The 25,236-nt window shown below is 45.1% G+C and overlaps 1 protein-coding gene across 3 annotated transcripts in view; it reads right to left on the minus strand.

The window, feature by feature from the left end:
* FAM214A (family with sequence similarity 214 member A) overlaps window positions 1–25,236 on the minus strand; it is an 80,071-nt gene that overhangs the window by 41,002 nt on the left and 13,833 nt on the right. Inside the window, exon 2 of one of the 3 annotated variants that reach the window (XM_025197032.1) lies at window positions 23,020–23,748. The exons of 1 other annotated variant lie outside the window; for it this stretch is intronic. In XM_025197032.1, the coding sequence (XP_025052817.1) occupies window positions 23,020–23,041 (22 nt within the window). In that variant the 5' untranslated portion in view covers window positions 23,042–23,748. Of the gene's footprint in view, window positions 1–21,139; window positions 21,192–23,019; window positions 23,749–25,236 lie in introns of those variants that run through there. One more of the 3 variants, XM_006017951.3, reaches the window with a different exon arrangement.

Genomic DNA, 25,236 nt, shown 5'->3' on the forward strand with positions numbered 1-25,236 from the left:
GGAAGAGAAAGACTGATGGCAACATTCATTGTTATTGCTCACATGAAGACACATACTTGTGACTGTAGGCAACTGAAGGCCTGGGGTGTACATACACAACTGCCTCTAGACAGTCCTTTCATTGGTTACATAAAGTTTTAATGGAGTTTCTCCACTTCACATTATCTGTAACTTAGTACACATTTATTCATTTAGCTAACTATTCAGAATTTTAGTTAAACCATGCCCCACCTGGAAGTCTGTCATCACAAATTAAAACAAGGTATGGCAATTAAAAATAGTGTTACGATGCCCAAAGGCTGCCCATTGTTCAGTCTATCCAGCCCACAAAGCCAGGGCTTCCGCAGTGTTTTGGCAGCAGAGGGCTTTGCCTGCACAGTACCAGGGAGATGTAGCAGGAAGAGCCTGCCTACCTCAGACTGACCCAAGTAATTTTGGCCTGAAACTCCTGAAGTGTTGCTGCCCCCTGATTCTGAGGATTCAGTCACGTTTCTGCTTTAAGCAATCATTAGAACTCATCCAGAAGTTTATAGCATATTTGGAAATAGAGACGGAGATTTAAAGTTAAAATGACTGATCTTTTTTGGGTGCAGCCAACAGGGGTCCCATAGAAGCTGGGGATTAAGTCACAGACACATCCCTTTCAAATGAAGATAGGCATTTTGCTTTTGAAAGCAGTTGCCTAAGGCTGACTTCAAACATTTAAGCAAATCTGTCTTCAAGGTAATACTAGAACTTTCTGTGCCAAAGCTCACAACATTTTAGAGCAGAAACCACAACCTACAACTGTTGTGCTCAACTTTTTGGCCTTGTAGGCCAAATGAGCAGCACACGGACAGTCCACTAGCTAGGCTTTGGACCCTGGGGCCCCATACCGCCTTTGCCCAGTCCTGCGTGCTGGGCTCAGACCCCCCTGCACACTAGATCTAGTGTTCAGGACCGCAGACCGCGGGGCTCTCCAAAGATCTGTGAGGAGCCCTGTGAGTTGGATGACAAGGCACCAGAGGCCACATCTGGCTCATGGGTTGGGGGCTGAGCATCCCTGGCTTACAACATGATAAGTATAGCTTATGGCATTACGTCTATACTACCTGTAGATCAGTGGTCTCTAACCTTTTAAAGCAGATCACCTTTCATATTTAAAAGCAACCCAAGATCTACTGTGTGCCACTGCCACTCCCTCTTCCCACACAGGTAAGTCTGTGCAGAGGGAAGTGCGGGAGCAGATCAAGGCAGAGGGAGAAAAAATTGGGGGGCGCAGCTCCCCAGCAAGTAAGTCCCACCCAGCCAGGGTCCACTCAACTTACCCCTGCTCCTGCCTCTGCGGCACTGTCCATCACCGCAGGGAACTCGATCTAGCCCCAACCCCTTCCTTCCTACACACAATGACCTGCTGGGCTGGGGCATACGTGTGCATACACACAGGCACTCAGTCCCCCACCCCAGCCTCAAATCAACTCCAAGAGGCTCTGAGATCTACCAATGGATTGAGATCCACTGGTTGGTGACCACTGCTGTAGATTAAAAAAGAAAAATCCTTCCTTGACCCAAACATAAAACTTCCTGAAGGTAGTTTCACATACTAGAGCACTGATTCTCAAGCAGGGTGTTGTAAGATTCTCTTAAGGGTGATGTGGGATGACATGCAGTATTAACACTATTATTTGCTCAAACACTGACACATGATTCACAGGATAAGCTCAGAGATTTCAAATAGGAATGCATAGCATCAAATACATTCTGACTTCTTGTGATCTGTCCAATTTCTCTGCAACAGAATAATTCCTCTATTATTTTTCCAGAGTAAACCACAGATTTCCCCCTTTTAAATCAGAGAAAACACAGATTTCTCCTTTTAGCAGAGAAACCTGTGGATTCCCTGCTTTTGCAAAGAGCTCTGCAGGCTGGGTGAGGTCCAGCCTCCAAAAGCTGTTTGCAAACAGGGCGGGAAACCCCCAGCCCTGCCCAGAGGGGGAGGGGGAAGGGTGGGGCCTGAGGCTCTCATTCAGCTACAGCTCCGCTGGGCTCAGCTTAGCCTCACTCTTCACTCCTGGAGCCTGTGTGGTAAGTGGGGCTTGCAGGGGGCTGGAGGCCCCTCTGGCAGGGCTGGGGGGTTGCAGGTCATGGCTGGGGGACAGTGGCAGGGCTGGGGAGAGCCAGGAGCTGGCCCCGGCCCCACTCAAGCAAGCGGTAGCAGTGGGGGAGCCAGCTCCATGCTGATTCTGCTGCAGCTGCCTGTTGTTGGGGGCAGGGAGCTGCAGACGTGGGTCCCTGGCCCCATAGCCCTGGCAGCTGGGGGTCCCCTCCAGCAGGGCTGAGGAGCAAGGGCTATGGGGGGGCAAGAGGCACGAGTAAGGTGGGGGGCAGTGAGAGGCAGCAGCAGGGCTGGGGGGGGGGCTGCAGGGGGCTTTTAATTTTAATAACAGATTTTGGGGGTTTTGTCAGAGAATTTGTGATATTTTATCAGAGAAAACCAGGATCCCTGCTAATGAGGTTGAGAACCACTTCTCTAGAACCATGAACAAATCATGTGCTTCCATAAGTATTAATACAAGTTACTGTACTTACTCGAATATAAGATGACCCTGAACACAAGATGACCCAAACGTAAGACAACCCCCCAATAATTAGATTCTATATATGAAAACGTATAAATGTTAACATTTTCCAGATACAGAATTTAATTATAGGAGCCCATCACTCCGTTTCGACCAGTTTGCATCCTGTATCAGGAGGAAGGCCAGAAACCTCCTCCTGTACAGACGAATGGACGTAGAAGTAGTGGGCTGCATGAAGATGGCGCTGAGCAGACTCCGGACCTACTACCAGAAATCGGTAGCAGAGGACGGAGAGGAAGCAGCAAACGCCACCTGGCACAGGGACACATGGCACAGGACCATACAACCCCCGCCGAGTTAAGAAGGGAGTGAAGGCAGCCAAAAAGAGGAACAGACGAGTGGAACAGAGGACAGCGACAGCTGTTGTCACTCCAGCGGAAGCTGGAGTGACAACGACGGAGAGACCATTTGAGCTGAGGACCTGACCCTGGAAGCGGGGCAAGGGTGGAAACAAAGGGCGGGCTGGTCGGAGGAACCAGAAGGGACTGAGGTTATTTATTTATTTGTGTGTGTTGCACGCATTTTCGGATATTGTAACGGGTATGGGTGGCCAGCAGGCCTTTGTATGGGTGCACAGGAGTGGTCTTCTGTAACGGGATAGGATTAATCCTTTTGGGATGTAATGGGTTAGAGCGTGTATTTTTTATATATATGAGAGAGAGAGAGAGATGCATTTTTACAAATAAATAAATAAATAAATAAATAAAATCTAATTATAGGAAGTCTGCCTTTAATTTGTTCCCCATCTCACTGCTACAGCACAGACAAATCTGGGAGGTCAGGGAGCCCTCTCACCCTCTACCTCCACCAAATTTTTCCCTCTTCAGCCCCTTTCTCCCCTCCTTACTGCCAGACCTTCATCTCACTGACCACATGGAAGTGAGGAACAAATTTGAAAACAATAACCTTGAAATAAACGAGTCATTTGCACATAGTACCCATAGGACTTAGTTCATCCAGAATGGACACATTTTACCTTTTCTGGAACTGCTGCAAGTTTTAGCACACGTTCTTCATAAACATACTTTTAAGCAACATTTTTGTGCCTACTTATATGTAGTAAAGACTAGACATGATATTTGCAACATTCCATCAAAGACTACACAAGATATTAGTCATTATTTACCATATAGTTCACTGGGCTGGGCCCCAACAGAGTCAGCAGCATTTCAAGAATTGGTGACCCTACAGCTGAGCACTGCTCAGTATGTGGGGGAGTGTCTGCATATGCATTAATGCACTTTAGTTAATGCACATTAAATCTAGGACCTACGTGCACCTATATGTGAGCAGAGGCTGCTCAGACACACTGGAATTCCAGTGCGTCAGAACAGACTTGATTAATCAAGGCTGCTGGAGCATGGCAATTACTGTGCTCCAGCAGCCTCCCACATCTTGTGTATCAGCATCCCCGCGCTTCAAAATGGCAGCAGGGGAGCCTGAGCTGAGTACCTGACCCTGGAAGCGGGGCAAGGGTGGAAACAAAGGGAGGGCTGGTCAGAGGAACCAGAAGGGACTGAGGTTATTTGTTTTATTTTTTTGTGTGTGTTGCACACATTTTCGGATATTGTAATGGGTATGGATGGCCAGCAGGCCTTTGTATGGGCAGCTTGTCAAAGCTGCTCTAATTAAAGTGCTGCCCCCTCTGCTCCCAAAGCAGATGTAAAAGTGTCCTACATTGTAATGTACTAAGAAAATGAATGTTAGTCTGCTTTAACGTGCATTAACAAAAGAGCAATGGGCACTTTTACACATGCTCTGGAGGTGGGGGAGGGCAGTGCTTTAATTAGAGTTGCTCTAATTAAAGCACCGCAATGTCTCATGTATCAGTGTCCCCGCACTTCAAAATAGCAGTGGGGGCTCTTGAACTAAAGCTTGTTTGACACGCTTTAGTTCGACACGCTTTAGTTCAAGCACCCCACCACCATTTTTAAGTGTGGGGATGCTGATACATGAAATGTGGGAGGCTTCTGGAGCATAGTAATTACCATGCTCCAGCAGACTCATTTAATCAAGACTGCTCTGATGTGCTATAATTACAGTGCATCAGAGCAGTCTCTGTGCTTGTGTACAGGCACCCATGGTTTAAATTATGCTTAATGTATTAGCCTATTTTTATGTGCATTAACTAAATAGCACAGTTTTTTTTAGTGATGCTTTAATATGTATTAAAATAAGCTAATGCGCATTAAAGTGCGCATATAGATATGCCCACTGCGTAATCCAGATACCCCCATAAAGGATCCATGTTCTAATTAGTCCTCCACTCATGGGTGGAACTGGATGTTCCTGTCGTGAGTCCTGGGATCCTCCAAAAATTTATATGCAAATGTGGTACAGGGCACCCTGGTCTGGCACACCTCATGGAAGATGGGCCACACTAATCATACAAGAGGCTGAGAGGAGGGGTGATAGAGGGATTCTGGCTGAAATATTTGGGACCCCATTTGGTGATGTTTGCCAGATGTTTAAGGCTGGTAAAAAACAAATCACTGAAGAAAGCCACAGTTGTGGGAGTGAATGCAATGTAGCGACTTACCATGACTCTCTGAAGAGTCAGCATTGAGGGAGACTATACTCAATGGGGAGTAACATATATTATCTTATCCAGATGGGCTGCACTAACCTAGCCTTGTGGTAGCTTAGCACTTCAGTCTATTTGGCTAAGATCAAATGTAGCAGCATTTTTGGAACTAAGGGGTGGGTTTCAGGGCTGGCTGTCCCACTTCTAGTGCCGGCCTGGTATTGTAGTGCCTCCAGGCCTAGTGCCAGTTCTCTGCAGAGGGAACAACCGCCTGCTTTTTTAAAGGGCCACAAAAAAATTCCCCATCAGCATATTTGTCCAATATGGGCCATGTGTTTTATAGTCAAGCTCCGTGTCAGCTGCATTTAATCAACTTCATACTTGGTTTCAATTACTGAGTACATGCTGCTTTTGGCAGAAGTTTAATGAGAGAGAATGTATTTAATGAGGTTTCCTTGTATGTGAATGTAAGACGAGAGGCTTTCCTGTCCATACTGATTGGGGGAAAAACCCCAAACCTCATCTTCTATTCAAGTAAATATGATATATTCAAGTATAATTAACATTATATACACTGTCACCAAAAGAAATGCAAAGGAGAGGTTTTTCAAAAGCATGTAGAGATGTAGGACACAGCATCTGATGATACCTGTCACAACCCAAAGGGTGTGATTTTTGTTTTTGTGTGCTTCGGCACTGCTAAATTGTTCCCGCTAAATTACAGCTTCTTTGCACGGTGGAGTTTTCTGCTGCAAAAGAGAACCCCGGTGCAAGGGAGAATTTCCCGCCAATTTGAAGCTTTCTTTGCAGGGTGCATTTCTTTGTTGCAGCACAGAAATGCTCGTTGCAAAGAGTTCCCGCTATTTGTATGCTAATTCGAGTCCCATTATTGGCCAGTTCTAAATTATTCACACGTGGCGGCTAGTGATTGGCTTGCTAGCCGTATAAGAGGCTTGAGTGGTTTTCGCCCAAGTTGGAGGACTCCACAAACAAGGGAGGAGGAGACTTCACGCTGTGTGAAGATCTCCAAGCGCTGCGGATCCTTACGGACCCAGCGCATTTCAAGCAGGCAACAGAGGTCTGATCAACCTCTAGCCTCTCCCCGTCGCCGAGCGCAGTCCAGACGTATCCCTTCCCACGCGCAAGAGAACCGAACCCACGGAGCCTAGCAAACTTCGTGTGAGTGAGTGAACAGAAGAACCCACGGAGCCTAGCAAACTTCGTGTGAGCCCTTACGACCGGCCTCAGAGCTCTTCTACCCGGGTTCGAGTCCTGCAGGTTTATTTTCCCGTCGCCGAAAACCCTTGCAACGTACCCTCGTGTTTTACATCTTCCCGTCGCCGAAAACCCTTTGCAACGTACCCTCGTGCCCTGCAGGTTCGAGTTTTGTTTTGTTTTCTGTCTGTAACCGCAACTCAAGCAAATTTTCCAGCCTACACCACTGCCACCTCGGTGTAAGTAAACAATCTTTAAAACTACCGCTAAGCGTTTGTGCCTAATTCCAGCTTGACGACCTTCCCTCTCCGACCCGGCGTGCCCGGGCTGCTGGCCACAGCCCACGTGCAGCGCGAAAAAGGGCTCGGGTCGCTCCCAGCCCGCACAATACCGAATAGATCCTGTCCTTCTACATCCCTTAAGCCTTTTTGAAAATCTTCTACTAACTTAGCACATAAATTATATGCAATTACTCAATTAACTACTAAATGAAGCAGAAAAAGCATAAAAGGAGGATGTACTAAAAAGAGAGACGTATTTGTTGGCCTAGGGTGAAGGGTGGCGGTGTTGTGCTTGGGAAAAGGGGGAAAAAAATCTGTGACCAAGTATTTCAGTTCCAAAGTCTGCAGAGTAGACAGCAATATCAGAGAACGTAAGTGTTCAGGACAGTATCACTCCACGCAACTCAGCAGACAATTTCTTTTAGTGACCCTATATTCAGATCAATTATTTAAGGGGTCTTCCTTCTATTTTCTCCTTATACAGATTAAATAACTTGCTAGGTGCAACCTGACTCCTATTACCACACTATATGATGAGTCAACAGAAGTCAAATTGTGTCATTCCTATTATTTGTTTCATTCTATTGCAGTTTGTATAATAGATTTATTATGTACAAAACTTTTCTTTTTAAATGTCAACTAAAATTTAACTTGAAGCTTTCAAATCTTGTTGAAAGACTTTTTGCATTCTGTTAATGTAGATTTTTAAAGAGACCTCTTTCTAGACTGAAAATACAACAGAGCTAATAAGTATCATTACTGTAAACTGAAATGTGCATGTTCACTTACAAATACATAAGAACTGCCTGCTCTAGAGTTTACTGCTAGGCAACTAAGCTGAAAAACAGTATGAATGCAAATATGAACATACAATCATACCTCTGCCTACAGTCTCAAACTTAATATAAGCATCCTGAAAGTTTATCTCAAACCCACTATGACACAAGCCATTTCACAGGCTTAAGTAAATTCAGGATGTTACCGGGTGCAAAACACTACTTTAGTTTGCTAGAAATTATTCCAATAATTCACAGGCAAATGCATTCTGATGTAAGTCTGTCTTTAAAGTGCATTTATTAATCAGGTTTATTCTTTCTTTAAAAAAAAAAAAGAAAAAGAAAAAGATTCGGAGTGGTTGTTTGCACTGTCTGGAGCCAGACACAGCAGAGGCTAATCTGAAAGCGTATCCCTGCATAGCTATGACCTTGATTTACCTCTGCTATCCCAGTCCCTGGCCTCTCCAGAGAGAAGTTTGTTGCACATGTGTTTTATAACATTCTGTACTGCTTTTTCTTAGAACATATTTAAGAGTACTAAGTGGACAGATTCACTTCTTAAAATACACACAATTTCCAAAACACCACTCTCATTGGTGTCTCACATACTACTTCAAACAGGAGCACAGCTTTTGTTATACGTTTCACAAAATATGTCAAAAGAAGAAATATGTACACAGAGGATCATTCAAGAGCCATTAAAATATATAACCCAAGATACTGAAACATTCAATAGTTCCTACACACACACAAATCTGAAGATGTATTGAAAGGTGTTATAGCAGGGGTGGGCAAAGCCTGGTCCACAGTCCACTTCAGGCCTGTGGCGGACTCCATTTCCCAGCAGCCCTTGCCTGTGTCACCGTGGCTAGTTTCCATGGACAACCCAGGAGCAGTGGCTCCGTGACAGCACATGGCCATGGTTTCCATGGAGACTGGCCCCAACAGTGCTGGCAGGGCATGCAGATGGATGGGGAGCTGCCTTTGGGCTGGGATCTTGCAGCGGTGATAGCGTGGTCCGGAGCCAGGGCAGAGCTTCAATCTGCTGCCCGCATGCCCTGGGCAGGGGCATGCAGGCAGGGGATCACAGCTGTGTCCCAGCTCCGGACCATGCTGTCACTGCTACAAGATCCAAGTCCTAGCTCCAGAGCAGCTCCCCACCTAGCAGTGTGCCCTACCGCTGCTGCTGGGACCGGTCTCCATGGAAACCATGGCCCTGTGCTGTCAGGGCACCACAACTCCTGGGGTCTCCATGAAAATCGTCTGCAGTGATGCAGGCAGGGGCTGCTGGGAAATGGAGTTTGGCCATCAGTCAGATCTGCCATTTTGCTTACCCCTGTGTTACAGTGCAAAACTCCACCCTCTCAAAGAGAAAGTGCTCTGGTGGTCCTCTACCAAGACACCAGAACTTAAGAGTTAAGTAATTAACATACTGCAGATATTATAGAAGGGCCCTTTGCCTAAAACAGGTCTGCAATTATTTGTCTAATTCAACAAATTATAAACTGTGATAGTGGCTTAAGTATACTACAGAATTTTGCGAATGAATCTGAATGCACTCACCCAAATTTACAGTTAAGGTGACTTTTACAATTATGTCTACTTGGTCTGTCCTTCAATTTGTTTACTGTAAAATTTCAAATCTCGAAGAAATGGATCTGTTGTGATAAATCAAAATGTCTGTGTTTCTTTAGAGTGATTTTGCTACTCAAGAGGCCACTATGTACAATTTGACTGAGGAAAACAATTTGCATTAAAACTTCTATTCTATTTTAAACATTTTAGATTTATATATTGGAATGTATGATTAAACCATATTTATTTTAAAGAACCTGTAAATTCAAAAGATTTTCATAAAATATGATTTATATTGTTATTAAGCTCACATATCTCTTCTCTTTAACAGTGTTAACTCAGACAAGTTTGTTTTGTGGAAGTTGTAAAAGAACCATTTATTTTCATCATTTCAATTAAGGTCTAACCCTAAAAGAAAAAAAGCTAATGTATGGTTCATAAAAGAAAGCAATACCTTCAGAAAACTTGGAGCCAATTCATTTATTATTACACCCCTTGGACTTCTCTATGCTACATCCAAATGCTCATTTCCCCTATACCATCCAGGGACTAACTAAAGCACAGGACTACTTCAGCCATATACTTTCCTATCCTTTCAAATCTCTCCTGCCTATCCCAGGACGCCTCTTGCATTAAAAACTTCCACAGTAAAGGTCTAAAACCATATTCAAAACAGTCAGGAGAACTGCTGTGCCATAGATATTGCCATAGGGCTTTTAGCCTCTTTTGGCCACTCTTCACTAATGCAGCTAGTACTGGGGTCGGCAGTGTTTTTGGCTGGAGTATCTAAAACACCCCAACCTCCACCCATGCCTCAACTTGGAGTGCCAGAGGCAGATGATGGGGGACCCACAAGGGCCCTAATCCTTGTTGCTGGCAGCAGATGTATGTCCACCTCTGGGCAAAAGGTGGGAGAGGGGCTGAGGTTGCACTGCCCCAGGTCCTTCCCTGGCTGTGCGCTCCAAGGTGCACATGCAGCCACTGCTGCTGCCACAGAGTTGGTGCCAGGGCTCCAGACCCTGGTGCAGTTGTTTGCAGCCTGTCCACCGCCTGCTACAGCTGCCTAGAGCCTGGGCCAACTGTGGCAGGCAGCCGGGAGGCACAAGGGTCCGGAGCCTTGGCTGAGCTCTGTGGCGGGGTGGCTGTGTGTATGCTCTGGAGCATGCAGTGAGCAAGAGGCCAGGGTTGTGCTGCCCCAGGCCCTTTCCTGGCCATGCACCCCAAGGCATGCATGCAGCTGCTGCCACACAGCCCAGCCAGGGTTCTGGATCCCGGTGCAGCTGTTTGCAGCTTCCCAGCTGCCTGCCACAGCTGGCCCAGGTTCTGGGCAGCTGCTGCCTGCCATGGAGCCTGGGCTGTTTGCAGCAGGGCTTGCAGCCTCCCAGCCACCTGCTGCAAACAGGCTAGTGGCAGCTGTCCAGAGCCCGGGCCAGCCGTGGCATGCTGAGCAAAATGGCCTCACATACCAGGGGTTGCTGAATTAGCACAACAGAGCTATAGAGCACTTCACTGTGCTAATCAACATCTCTACTGATCAGATTTAGGGTGCTTGTACACGTGATGCCATTTCCATGTACATGTGACAAAAACACCACTTTGTGTGGCTTAATGCCATTATGCTGGGGTGGGCAATTATTTCAGGCAGAGGACCACTTACTGAGTTCTGGCAGCCATTGAGGGCCACATGACAGGCAGCCAGGGGCAGATAAATATTAATTTACTAAATTTTTAGGGGCCCCGCAGGCCAGATAGAATGGCCTGGCAGGCCAGATCTGGCCCATGGGCCACATTTTGCCCACCCTGTGTTATGCTGTATGTATGCAAGAGTTTTGGGGGCTTGCAGATGAGTTTGCATTGTTGCAGACTAAAGTAAATCCTGATGTAGCTTAGTTTGCAATGATACGTTGCAGCTATTAGTCAGCTCGGCCCCCAGCCACGGGAGAGGTGGGTAGGCTCTGCAGAAGAAAAGGATCAGGCCCCTTCTGCTTTTGTTTTCAGCAGGTGCCTGATGAAGGCAGAAGTTGGCGAGGAGCCCCATCGGTTTTTGTTTGTTTGGTTTGTTTGTTTACGGCAGAGCCTTCCCACCTCTCCTGCAGCCAGGTGGCAAGCTACTGGCCGGCTGAGCCACAGGCCTTCCTCCGTGGCAGCAGCACCCCTTGGGGCCACCTGGGTGAGCTACTACTGGGCCAGGTGCTACCTCAGCTTGGGGTCAGGGAAGACTTGGATCAGGCCTGGTGCCGCCTTTGAGCTGGGGCAGCACCTGGCCTGCTAGCAGCCTGCCCAGGCAGCCCCAGGGTGTGCTGCCACCACGGAAGAAAGGACTGGTGCCCCCCGCAGCTCAGGGGCTGCCTTGGCTCATTGGCAGCTCATCCCTGGCCATAGGCAGGCTCCACTGAGGGAAAAAAAAAAAAAGAAAAAAGAAAAGAAGATCAGGTTCCTTGCCATAACAGTAACAGAAACCCCTAAATTGAAAGGGTGGGTTTCAATTAAAAACCCACCATTTCAATTTAGGGGGCACAGAATGCAACCCTAAGAACTAAACTTGTTTCATGTGTACAAGCTCCTTTAGGGCATGTCCTCACTGCCTCAGAGATTGTGCAAGGGAGCATCACCATGAATGTACACCCTGCTTCCAATCTGCACAGGCCAAATGCCAACCAAATCATGTAATGAAACGTAGGCAAGAGTGGTGCGGAGTGCAAAACACAGACCCCCCCAGGAGAGGAAGTAGCACTGGCATGCAAATTAGCTACATTACATTGTTTTACACATGGCATATACAAAGCAGATTTCTTCTGATTCACTGTTCCATTTCATAGATTCATAAGTGTTAGGGTCGGAAGGGACCTCAATAAATCATCAAGTCCAACCCCCTGCATAAGCAGGAAAGAGTACTGGGTCTAGATGACCCCAGCTAGATACTCCCCAGCTAGATGCCCATCTAACCTCCTCTTGAAGACCCCCAGGGTAGGGGAGAGCACCGCCTCCCTTGGGAGCCCGTTCCAGACCTTGGCCACTCGAACTGTGAAGAAGTCCCTCCTAATGTCCAGTCTAGATCTGCTCTCTGGTAGCTTATGACCATTATTTCTTGTGACCCCCAGGGGCGCCTTGGTGAGTCGAGCTTCACCAATTCCCTTCTGCGCCCCCATGATGAATTTATAGGCAGCCACGAGGTCGCCTCTCAACCTTCTCTTGTGGAGGCTGAAGAGGTCCAGGTACCCTAGTCTCTCCTCGTAGGGCTTGGCTTGCAAGCCCTTAACCATACGAGTGGCCCTTCTCTGGACCCTCTCCAGGTTATCTACATCCCTCTTGAAGTGCGGCGCCCAAAACTGCATGCAGTATTCCAACTGCAGTCTAACCAGCGCCCAATAGAGGGGCAGTATCACCTCCTTGCTCTATTTGTCATGCACCTGCTGATGCATGATAAAGTGCAGTTAGATTTTTTGATTACTTCATCACACTGACGACTCATGTTCATCTTGGAGTCCATTTAAAAAAAAACCCTTCCCACAAAACAGGACATTTAAATACATGTCCTTCAAATTTCCATGACACCTATAACTAGAAGGGCATATAAAAATTCACTTATACTATGCAGTGCCCAAAACAGTAACCAGATAATCTTTTACACAGAGTGACAAGCAGAAGTTATGATCATGTAGTTTTCTGATTAGTAACTGAAAGGGATTCTGTTATAGTCTCTCACACTATAAGCTTTTCCCCTTTTAATTGGAATGTCTTTCTGATAGGCAGTTTTTGACAAAAAAATTTAGACATCAGCTTGAAGATGACAAACTTGAAAGAAGAAAATACGTAAGAGTTCTAGAAATTCATCCACATCTTCTTGTAGCTTTGGTACCCTTTTTTCTTCCAGCAGTTTTACTTGGCCTTTAAACTAGCTCAACAAGATCTTTTTTCAATTCAAGTCCTCAATTCAACTATAAAACTTTTCAATTATCATGATAGGGAGAGGGTATCCCATGCCAGGATGTGCACAGATTCATTCCCTAGTTCTGCCTGAATGCAACAAGGATTGCAGCGTAACGGGATTAGACGCTATCAATGCTAGCATGAATGGAACGCAATTTATTTTTGCAATATATTGCAGTACCAGTCTCTTCGACTTGTTTCCTGCATAGCAGTAAAAATCTTAACAAGTGTGAAAATTCATTGCTCTGGGTGGTAGCTGGTCATTCTATCAAAAGGAAACTGAGTTATGACTCATCCTGTCTACCTTTTCCTTTCCTGAGAAATAAGCAGAATTTAATGTTTCAGGAAAACTTAACCAATTGCCAGCCTCTGAAACAAATATGATTGTTGCCAGAAATATAATTTTGAATATACTTTAACCAGATTGTAGTTAAGGCAGCTGAAATCCAAGATGGAATTTAGTCATTGTGTTTAGGAATACCCAAAACAAAATATTCCTGAATTTCATGCCATTCTTGGATGTTCTGTTTCTTTCTCCTGGACATTACAAGACCATAGAGCATTTCCATGCAAACATCTACAAAATGAATGTTGTAGTTTTGCTTGGGGATGCTAAAAAAAGCAAAGAACCGTGTGTGTGTGTGTGTGTGTGTGTGTGTGTGTGTGTGTGTGTGTGTGTGTGTGTGTGTGTGTGTGTTGTGTGTGTGTGTGTGTGTGTGTGTGTGTGTGTGTGAGAGAGAGAGAGAGAGAGAGACAGAGACAGAGAGAGAGAGATCTTACCTTCCCTCCTACAAAAAGGAACACATGTTGAGCGGCCTACTGGCTACAGGCATTAAACCTTGAGAACTAAGGGTGTTTGTTGTTTTTTAAGACATACAATTTTGCAGTTACAATACTCTGTAGAAGCAAATACTAAATGCTGAATCACTCAGGTCTGACTGCAAGTCTCCCCGAGTCTGGTTCTGGGCAGTGGAGTTTTTCTTCTGTCCCTGCACACATTCATAGGAGGTAGTAAATTTTGGCAAAAAGGGAACAAAATATGAATTTTGTTTAGCATTTCATTTACTCTATAAATTACATATTTTCTATCATAACATGCCTTCAAGCTTGTACAGTAACTCTTGTTGAAGTTGAGATACAACAATCATCTAATTTGGAGGCTGCTACATCAATTGTCAAAGGCATTTTTGCCTGTCATACTGCTAGGTCTTCAAGTAGAGTACCTGAACTCATCACATTACTATTTTGGAGAAGGAGATACAGCAGAGAATCAACATGCCACTTTCTAAAGCTAAAGGCAACCCTTATTCATTCAAACAAGTAAGTTTCTAGTTAATATGGATGTGCCCATTCTAAATGCATCAGAATCCAAGGATGGAAGGTCAAAACAAATCTTTGAAAGTCTTGACTGCCAAAAGTTGCACCACCCAGATTTAGGGAAAATAAAACACCCCATTTCTACTGCAAGAGTTGAGCAAGTTGGGGTAATACAAGATTTAAATGCTAAATCTGAAGGGATATGCAAAGTTATAAATAGGTTTTCTGTCATCACAATTAACTCAAATCTGACAGAAAAGGGAAATGTAGAAAGAGAAGATTTTGTTTATTTCCATTTGCACTTCCCACAGAAAATTCTTTGAGCATCATAAGACTAACTCGTACATTCTAGTAACTAGATGCTGTTATGCAACCATCTTTTTCACTTCAATTATGCTGAGACGGACCCTGTGCATAGCATCATACCTATTCCATGAACTGGTATAAGATAAAAATAACCAGAATGCTGGGATTTATGTTGTGCAGTGGGCCCACAGCACCTGTAAATGAGTAGATTCTAAGATAATGCCACATTCAGTAAGACAATACATTTATGTTATGTCATTCAGTTGGAATGTCGTATGATGGTCCAGGAAGTATGCAAGAAAAGGGTTTTTTGTAGTGTCTTTTACTGGATCATCTGCACAGTGGGCCAAGAGATGTCAGACACACTTTTGGGTGCAAAGTAGTCAGATCTTAAGAAGGGGTGCAAGTTGTAGCCATGTTGGCTTGTCTGCCTAGACCTTAAGAAGGGCACTTTGAAACCAAAAAGTGTATCCAGCTTCTCTCCCCACTCTATAGTGGTCGGGAAAAAAAAAAATCACAAAAAAACCCTCGTCTTGTACATGTACATGATGTAGATGAGGTAGCGAGATAGTTCAGACAACCAACTGCAATCGTAAAAATTTCATTATTTATACTGGCCCCAAAAAGAATATAGCTAAATACTTTAAAAGGTGTTCAAGCACAGCATCATGACTCTTCTAGACATCCACCACTGGAATTCTATTTCAGTACCTCTGAGCAACTTCAGTGCTTTGACACACTTAATGTCAAGAATGGGCAATGATGGCACATTCAAACTTGACATAGACCTTCCCCCATATTATTATTATATGTATTTTTATTATGGATGACGTCTGAGGCTACCAGTCTCTTTTCTCTCAAAATAACAGTAAGGCAGAAATAGAATGGGAGAAACAAGTCACACCTAAGTAACACAATTTAAAAACATCTTTTGGAAATATTAAAGAAATTTAGTAAGAAAAACAGGCGGAAGACCCTATAGTGCAAAGGCTATGAGTATTTTATAAGTTTTGGTTATAAGGATGAAGGAAACAGTGTTTCATAGATTCATAGATGCTAGGGTCAGAAGGGACCTCAACAGACCATTGAGTCCGACCCCCTGCCTAGGCAGGAAAGAGGGCTGGGGTCAAATAACCCCAGCCAGATGCCTATCCAGTCTTGTCTTAAAGACCCCCAAGGAAGGGGAGAGCACCATTCCAGATTTTGGCTACCCTTCTCGTGAAGATTTTCCTGATATCCAGCCTAAATCTGCTGTCAGTTTGTGACCATTGTTCCTTGTTACCCCAAGAGGTGCCCTGGTGAAAAGAGCATCTTCGATCCTTTGCTGTGTCCCCATAATGAATTTGTAGGCAGCCACAAGATCACCTATCAGCCTTCTCTTCTGGAGGCTGAAGAGGTCCAGGTCCCTCAGTCTCTCCTCAGAGGGCTTGTCCTGTAAGTCTGTAACCATACGAGTGGTCCTCCTCTGGACCCTCTCAAGTCTATCAACATCCTTCTTGAAGTACGGCGCCCAAAATTGGATACAGTACTCCAACTGTGGTCTGACCAGTGCCGCATAGAGGTGAAGTATCCCCTCCCTGGATCTATTTGTCATGCGTCTGCTGATGCACGATAAAGTGCGGTTAGCTTTGCTGATGATTTCATCACACTGATGACTCATGTTCATCTTGGAGTCCACTGTGACTCCGAGATCCCTTTCCGCTTCTGTGCTGCTGAGAGGGTCACTTCCCAGCCAGTAGGTATGCTGGATATTTTTGTACCCTAGGTGCAGCGCACTGCATTTGTCCTTGTAGTACTGTATCCTATTGTGTTCTTCCCACTTTTCTAACTGTCCAGGTCTGCCTGCAATTGTTCCCTAAGCTCTGGAGTGTGCACTTCACCCCAAAATTTAGTATTGTCTGCAAACTTGGACAGAGTACACTTCACACTCACACCCAAGTCACTGATGAAGATATTGAAGGGTACAGGTCCAAGGACCAAACCCCGCAGGACCCCACTACCCACATCCTTTCAGGTTGATACCGACCCATCTACTACCACTCTCTGGGTGCAACTGCTAAGCAAATTTGCCACCAACTGGACCATGTAAACATCTGTGTCACAGCCTCTTAATTTATTTATGAGAATAGGATGAGATACTGTATCAATAGCCTTGCTAAAGTCCAAGAAAATCCCTATCCCTAAACATCCTGTCCACTTAAAAGATGAGCACAGTACCCAAGGACAAATGGTGCCGGGGGGGGGGGGAAGAGGCACATAGGGGTGCAGAAGGGAACTCTGCAGAAGTGAGACAAGGAAGTAAGTTACTGCAGTGATCCTTTCCTTGGTTATTGATTGCAGCAGATGACAGAGCTTGCAAGAGTCTGAATCAATAAGGCAACTATAGCAGCATAAAGCTGGGCCTGGGTGGATGAGTGGGGTTGGTCTCCGCAGATAGGGGTGCTTCCAGCAGCTGATGTAAGTCATCACCCAACCCCAACCGCTTGTATCTGTTCATTGAAGGGGGAGGGCAGTTGAGACCAGATATGGGCATGCTGTGATGCAGGGGGGGATAGTTGCAGCCCTTCCCCCACCAGCCCTAAGGCTGGGGAAGAGAGCTATTTAGGAGAGGTTCTGAGGGGAAGCAGTTCTGGGAAGAGAGGTCATGGGCACCAAGGGCATTTGGGGCAGGGGGGGGCAGCACAGGGTGAGGTGGAACAGATGGGTTTTAGGGCTGAAGGGGATGGTGGGGGGAAATGGAGAGAGAGAGGGTTTGGAAAAGAGGGACTCTGGGTAAAGGGAGCATGGGGGGGGGATGCACTGAGGCCTGCATGTTCAGAGGGGCACAGGAAAGCTCAGCAATGCATGAGGGGGATGGTGAAAGGTCAGGGGGCCTAGGACATGATGGGGACAAGTCTGCACAATGCAATGGATTTGTGAGGGTAGTGAGGGGGCATGAGGAGGATGATAGGGTTTGGTGGGCTTTGGGCATGATGGAGTGGGGCTGAGCAGGATAATATGTAGGATAGCAGTGGACAGAATGGAGCCAGGAGGCATTTGAAGTGGCAGGGGCAATACATAAGGCTGTGAGTAGATGAGACAAGGCGTATGTGTGCACGACACTTTAAAGAGGGTTAAATGCTTTTGCACCAATTTAATGGTGTTGGTGTTTGCATGCGTTGGTGGCGTACTGTGCAGTAATTCCAGGCGCTGTAGCAAATTCAGTGACGTAATGTGCCTTAAATGACTTGGGGAGGGGCGAGGCACCAGGCTCCATGCATCTCAGGGGCTCTGCAGGACACCTGTGCAGGCAGACTGGCAGTAGCCCGGGAAGGCAGGCTCTGCCCAAGAAAAAATAAAAATAATAATAAAAAAAAGCGGTGAGCTTGATTCCCCCTCTTCCCCCCCCCCCAACGCCTGCCTGCCTAAGCTGCGCAGGGGCCCAGTGCTTCCTTCAGCTGCTGTGTTGCCCCCGGGACCACCCAAGCCACTGTTACCGTGGAGGGAAGCACCGGCAGCCCTGCAGCCCAGGGGCCGCTCCACCAGCCAGCAGCTCGCCCTCCCCTCCCCACCACCAGAGAGGCAGGGAAGTGCACAGGTATGTGCATGACACAGGGGTTTACATGGCCCTACATTGACGTGGTGTTTTTAAAAAACCAATGCTTCAATTTAGGGTCCCCGTTTCATCTACACGTGCCCTAAAAGGACAGTGAGAAACACTTTGGTGGAAAGCGCAGGGGACTCGTGTGGTGGAGGGTGGGGTGCAGGGAACCGTTCTGTCTAAGGCCAGGCTCAGGGGTAAGTTATACCCTCACAGCATCAGGCAGGGCTGTCCCTAGGGTGGGACAAATTGGGGCAATCGCCCTGGGCACCGCGCTTTCAGGGGCCCCGCAGAGCTGGGTGGAGCAGCTGTGGCAAATCCATGCAGCTGCTGGCTTCATGTCTGGTGGCTTGGCACCCTGCCTCCCCTCCCCACCCCAAATCCACTGCCGGCTTTCTTGTGTCCGGGGGTGGGGCCCCGCACAGGCCAAATTGACCTGGGCCCCGCACAGGCCAAATTGACCTGGGCCCCGCACCCTGCTTGGGTCGTCTCTGGCATCAGGTGCCAGCCCTACTCTGGAGCTGGCAATCACCCCACCCCCCAGATTCATTAATTTTTGTTTTTGCATGGATCAAACAAGTCCTAGATCCCTAGCATATTAGTAAAGCTTTTAGTTTCTTTTTAATTGGGGGGTGTGATGTGGTGTGGTGTGCAATGGGACAATGCACAACACCACCTGCATCCCCCTTCTCAAAATCATGGGTCCTCCCATGTCGGTACCTATCATAAATAAATGCAGCATGTAGAATGATAATGGGCGCTACAGAATAACAGAACTGTGTCTGACACACGCCACAGTTTAAACTGCTTTACAAGCTCCCCGTGTCATTGTACTTACCTTCTAATTGACATCTGTCTTTTAGATCCGAGAACAGTAAAATTATATAGCATCAACATTTGAGTGTTTAGTAAAATACAGGTTTAAGATTTTAGTTTGCCTTCTTCCCCCTTCTCCCCCCCTGCAATACTATAATAATATTGCTGCATATGAGCAAACAATTATTTAGTAGATGACATTTCTAAATGCAGTGCCATGAGTTCGTTAGCAGCTTTATATAAGGATATAAAATTAACTCTTAACTCTTGTATGGCAGCCTGACTCATGCATTGGAAAAACTAATAGTCTCCCACCTCAGTTGAATTCATCTTTATTACACCTTATAGCTTGCCTGAACCAAGTACTTAACATTCCCCTTGTAATCAGTTTTCTGGTTCTTTATCTTCCTTCTCCTTTTTATTTTAAGCCACCTATTAAATCTAAGTATTTTTTTATGAATTAAAGTGCCTCCAAATGCCACAATCTTAAAACTGAACCATATACATGTAGAGAACTGTCATAATTGTCAAAAGATACCCTTCTTAAAAGGGTACTAACTGTATGTGACATTCCTTTTTATGAAAGGTTTTGTTACACGCATTCAACTTGCCCAGTGCTTGCAGAATACCACAAAAGCATACTGGATAAGTGTGGCAATGTACAAATATTTGTCAGGTGAACTGATAAGATGGCTGGATTCATTGTGGCTTCTCCGATTACCTCTACCATTCATTGCTAGAACAATGTCCCTCAGTAAATAACAAAAGATGTTCCTACACAAACCACAAGTGTATACCAGTGGGACTATTCCACCTCATTCCCCAGCAGTGGATGTGCACCTAAATTACAAAGGCTCACTTAAAATCGGAGCATTGGCCCCTTTTTCAAGAATACAGACAAGTCTGGTACACAGAGCAAGAATATGTTTAATGACTTGATATCATTCACCTCTTTAGAAAACATCTTACTACATATAGCGAAAGATAAAAGTGCAAGTCTTATTTCAGCATATGTTAGATCAGTTACATTATTTAAACTATAGCATATTGACAGTGCAGATGCAGCTGAGTGGCCAGTAATGACAAGCTATTACTTTGCAAAATATTCTAAACCTTTTCTAGTTGCCCACACGCCTAACTTATTTGCATAGATTTATTTGCCCAAGGCAGGCAAATAAGGACAAAAAGAAAGATAAAGCTGTGATGCACAGACTCTACTAGACTCACAAATGAAACTATTGTAATAGTTTCCTTGTGTTGTGAAAGGAACTTGACCTACATAACAAAAACAGGACACAAAAGAAACACATGCAGCTAAGTCTTGTTTTTACTGTGAATAACAAAATAAGCTGTTAAATATGGCTACAGTAACTGTTCCAGAACTACTAATATACATGACATTGTATCGGACATTCACTTTAAATGCTTCAAAGAAATTATTTTTCCCCCCGTCTCTTGAAATTCATTGGTTGGTTATGTTATAATATTTTTAATTGACAGGTAAATTGTATCCCCCTGCCCCTGTTAGCTTAAGTCAATAATATATACAGTAAATTAAATTGTTTTAAAAAGGCCTCTCACCACATCTGCCTGGCTGAGAAGATTCATTTGACCAGTTTATAGGGAAATGGGGAACACTTTAGTGAAGCTCTTTCACCACAGATTTTTTTTTTTAAATATATATTTTGAAACTGTTAAATTCCAAATTTAAATTCTCAACTTCAAAACTTGCAAAGCAAAAATTTCAATAAACTTTTGTCACCTTTCCCAAATTTACTAATCAGATGAGGTTCCAAAAAAGTGTATCATCATTTAGAAACAAGTTTATGCTATAGTAGCACAAATACAGTCGTCTTCTTCAGCCCCAGATCACTTCTCTTTAAAACCTTATTGCATTACAGAAGCAACCCTGCTTGCTTGACAGGCCTTTCTTTTCTTTCTTACATCCTGCTTCCCCTCCTCCCCCTTTTTTTTTGTTCAGCCCAACGCTGTAATTAAAATAGTATTTTTAGTATTATTTTGAATACAATTATCTATAAAATGTTCCATGTAAATCTTGTGAGTTTAATTCTCAAACTGACAGAATTTTTAAACCGTGTGATAAATCAAGTGCATTAGAAAAGAGCACTCAAATTCACAAACATCCAGTCACAACTACAGAAATATTTAAGCATTTAAAATTACTTCCTTGGATTACACACCTTCTCTGTGCAGCCCTTTGTTTCCACTGTAACCCATACTGGAATCCCTGTGTAAAGGAAGTTGCCTCCTAGCTGCAAATGGGCTATACTGTCAGTATCTGAAGGATCCAGATGTCTGCAGTGGTTAAAACAAAATGTTCAGCTTTGGGTGCATATTCAGTCTCTCTGTGCAAGACATTTTTTCACAAAGAAGGCAGAGTAAGAGTGCACATAGCAACAGCACTCTCAGCTGATTGGATGGAAGGCGTGCTTAAACCCTTCGCTGCTCGTAAGGTCTACTACGGTTTCCTGTCTGTTTGGCAGCAGTATCATGTTTTCTTTTCTCCTCTCATGAACTCAGCTGTGTTTGGGCAATTTGAGAGGCTAAAACAACAGAGCAAGTAGAAAGGAGTAGGAGCTACTAAAAAGGGTACCAAAGTGTTACTATTTGATAAAAATATACCAACGAATCTATTTTCATTGTTTCCACATGCATACACACAGCTTTTCACAAAAGGTGAAATGTCAGGGAATCCATTTGTTACACTGAATGAAGATTAGACTGTACAACAGTTATATCTACACAGAGGAATATTTAGTGCATGGAAACCATTTCAGAATTGGGAATAACCCTATAAAACAAGAGCATCAGTTGACCTCTATGGACTTCACTACTTCTACAGTTGCATAGCTCCATTTTTCCCAATTACACTTATCCTACAGATTTTCTCAGGTATAGGTATGTCAGCCAGGTGTGGAAAGAGGTGGGATCTTCTTTCACAGACAAACTGGGTCAGCAGAACCCCCCTAAATGCAATTGTACAACAAAACTGCATTTTTATTAATATAGCTTGTTGGAAATGGCTTTACCATATAACTGAAAAACACAGCTTTGACAATCTAGCCCTATCTACCTATGGAGTGCTTCACAATAGAGAAAGCTGGTATTTTAATACTACAGTGTGGACAGTACCTAAACTTAGCACTGAACAGATCAAAGTATGAGGCTCTGCATTATGGGAGAAAAATCTTTGTGCATTCTGCACAAAAAAAATAAATCCTTACAGTTAAGCACAGGACAGCTTACGAACCATGTCAATGAACCAGGCATTCAAAGGATGTTCAGGAACTGTTACCTAATATGTATATGACAATATAGGTTTATATTCCTACCATATCCACGTACAGGTCACAAAGCTTACAACTTGGCCAAAAGTAACAAAGTAAACATCCATGGTCTTTACTGACATTTAAAATGAAAGACTTGCAAGTCATCTGGTCTACCTCCCAGCCAAAGCAAACTAACATCTTAGAATATATTTTCCAGTGTTTTATCCAACTAGCTACAAAACAACCCAAAATGGAAAGCTAGTCCACAATTTAACAGCTCTCACCTTAATACATACCAACTGAAAATATTTTTATCCCTATATTTGTTCTTATATCTCTGCATTGCTGTACACTTGCTGTTTTAGTAGCTGTTCAGCCAAACTATACATATTTTATTTTTTTAATTCTTCCTCACAAGTCAGTCTCACAAGTCCCTTAATTTCTTACTCCAGTTGGTCAAGATATTTCTAGTACTGCAAAGTCCAATAATGCATCCAATATTCTAAATGCAGTGTCAATAGCATGTTGGTTGTACTACTAAATATCAACACAATTACAAAAAACTAAAGGTAGCTGACATGACACTGGGTATAACTTAGAGTCAGCGTAAAACAGACCTGACTGCACACAGGGTCAGATCAGCTAACCACAATTAAACTGTCGATTCATAATTAGGCAGTTTATACAGACTCAGTGACATCATGGCATTCAGAACAATAGACACAGTGTTACACCTCGAGTAGGCACTGCGAGTATAACTCCGCCCCCAAGGTTGGGATCCCTCAACTCACCTGCCACAACTTGTTGGTACATGTAAGAAGGAGGGGGTTCAGTGGTGTTCTCTTCCCATATGGACACAAGACGGGGTATTCACAGGTGTGCTATGGTGTTCCTCGGGGCTCTGCCTCCCCTACACCCCGTCCACTCATCAACTGCTTGGGGATTCAGATCTTTGTCCCAACGATATATGTTGGCCCCTTGACTGTGGGGTCCAATGTTGACTTCAGTAATCCGGCCCACCATGGAGATGTTGATAAGCCTGGAGTTTCAATCCCTGGTCCCAGGGGTCTGAGCCACAGGCATCTGGTGTCCTTCCCAAGAGGGATGCCCCTTGAATACTTTAATGTTGAGGGGCTGGAGACTGCCTGTCCCCAGCCTGGTGCCAGACACTGCTCCCCCTCTGCTGCGGGGCAGTGCCTTTAGTGCCACCACGGCCAGCACCTGGAGCCTCCGCCTGGCTGGTGTTCTCCCAGCTGGCTTCCTCCCTCCTGCCGGCTTCCAGATGGGTTTTTAAATTCCTCGTGGTGGCGGCTCCAGCTGCCATAATCAGCTGGCCGCTGCCCCACCCGGGAAGCAGCCGCTTGAAGAGCTGGCAAAATGCCGGCTTGCACAGCTCTTGCTTCGCCCCCTGCCCCCCCCACTCCGGAGGTGAGTTCCCTGGGGCACGGGTAGCTCTCCTTTCCCTTTCAGGTACGCCAGGGTTTGCCCCTGGTGTTTCCAAGGCCTGTGGGTGTTTTTCACTGCAACATACAGCAAAAAAGAAAAAAAAATCATCATAGACAAGACTACAGATATTTAGTATCCTTTACCTGTCCTTTTCATATGCATGTCTTCCATTGCTATTTCATTTTAGGCTCACTCAGTTCTCCCATACATTTTCACTTTATCCTTTCCCACAAATACCTCCCCCTACTGCACATCTACTTTTCCTCAAATGCATTAGCTTGCATACTGATGTTGCTCTAAACCAGGGGTTGCTCTAAGCCAGGGGTATTTGAGAAGGCCCTACAGCAGTGGTATCCAAACTAAGTAGGAGATCACCTTTGGCATTTAAAAGCAACCCAAGATCTACTGTGCACCCCCCTCCCCAGCAGGTAAGTCTGTGGGGAGGGAAGGGGGGGCAGACTGAAGCAGAGGGAGAAAAAAATATTTGGGGGTATACTGCCCAGCAGGTAAGTCCCACTTGGCCAGGCCCCACTCAACTTACCCCTGCCCCTGCCTCTGCGGCACTGTCCCTCACCGTGGGGGCCTCAATCTAGCCCCTTCCCCTTCCCTCCCCCACAGACTGACCTGCTGGGCTGGGGCATGCACCAGCATGCACACAGCCACTCAGCCCCCAACCCCAGCCTCAGATCGACTCCAAGATCTACCGGTAGATCGCAATCCACTGTTTGGTGGCTACTGTCCTAGGCGGTACACGCTGGTGGGCGGGGACAGAGCGCCACCATGAACCATCCTGCGCTGCCACACAGGCGCTGCCATGCCTGGCTGGATGCAGGGGGCAGTGGAAACTCACACGCAGCGGCTATTGCCGCTGTGCATTCAGCTGCATGCCAGCCTACTCTCCCCCTCGCTCTGCATCCAGCCTCCAGGGGTACACTGATCCAAAAAGATTGAAAACCCCTGCTCTAAACTGTACATTGGTTGTAAAGATTTATCTGCCTACTGAGGGCTCCTTTGGAGTGTACCACCCTGCAACCAGGCCCCTCCTATATGTAGCCATCTCATATGCCATAAATTGGAGAAGGAGGCCACACAAGGCAGCTAACTACTCAAGCCATACATCATGTGGCTATTCTACCTACACTTAATGCCAGTTGTACTGAGCTAAGGAGATGTAGCGAGCCTCAGAATCAAGCCCTGTTACTTTTAGTGGGAGGCGTGCCTGAGAAATTACTGTATTTGGATTACTGATGGTTTTGAAATACCTGCTCTCCTATAATTCATAATTAATTGTATTTATTTCTCCCAAATGTCACTAAGAATTTAGAAGTATATGATACTAGAAAAATGATAATTTATACCATAAAAACAAGGACATATGCAGATAAAAAGTAAAGCCTGATGTACATCTTTAACCTATTCTTCTACCATTAAGTGAGTGAAATTAAAACAAAATTCCACTGTGACTTTTCCATATAAAAACAAGAAAACAAATACCTATGCAATGAATTACATTCAAATAATATATTTACCATCCTAAAGACTTCCAGAAAGATTAATTTGGG

Source organism: Alligator sinensis, unplaced genomic scaffold (genome assembly GCF_000455745.1).
Source record: "Alligator sinensis unplaced genomic scaffold, ASM45574v1 scaffold250_1, whole genome shotgun sequence".
Classification (NCBI taxonomy): domain Eukaryota; kingdom Metazoa; phylum Chordata; order Crocodylia; family Alligatoridae; genus Alligator; species Alligator sinensis.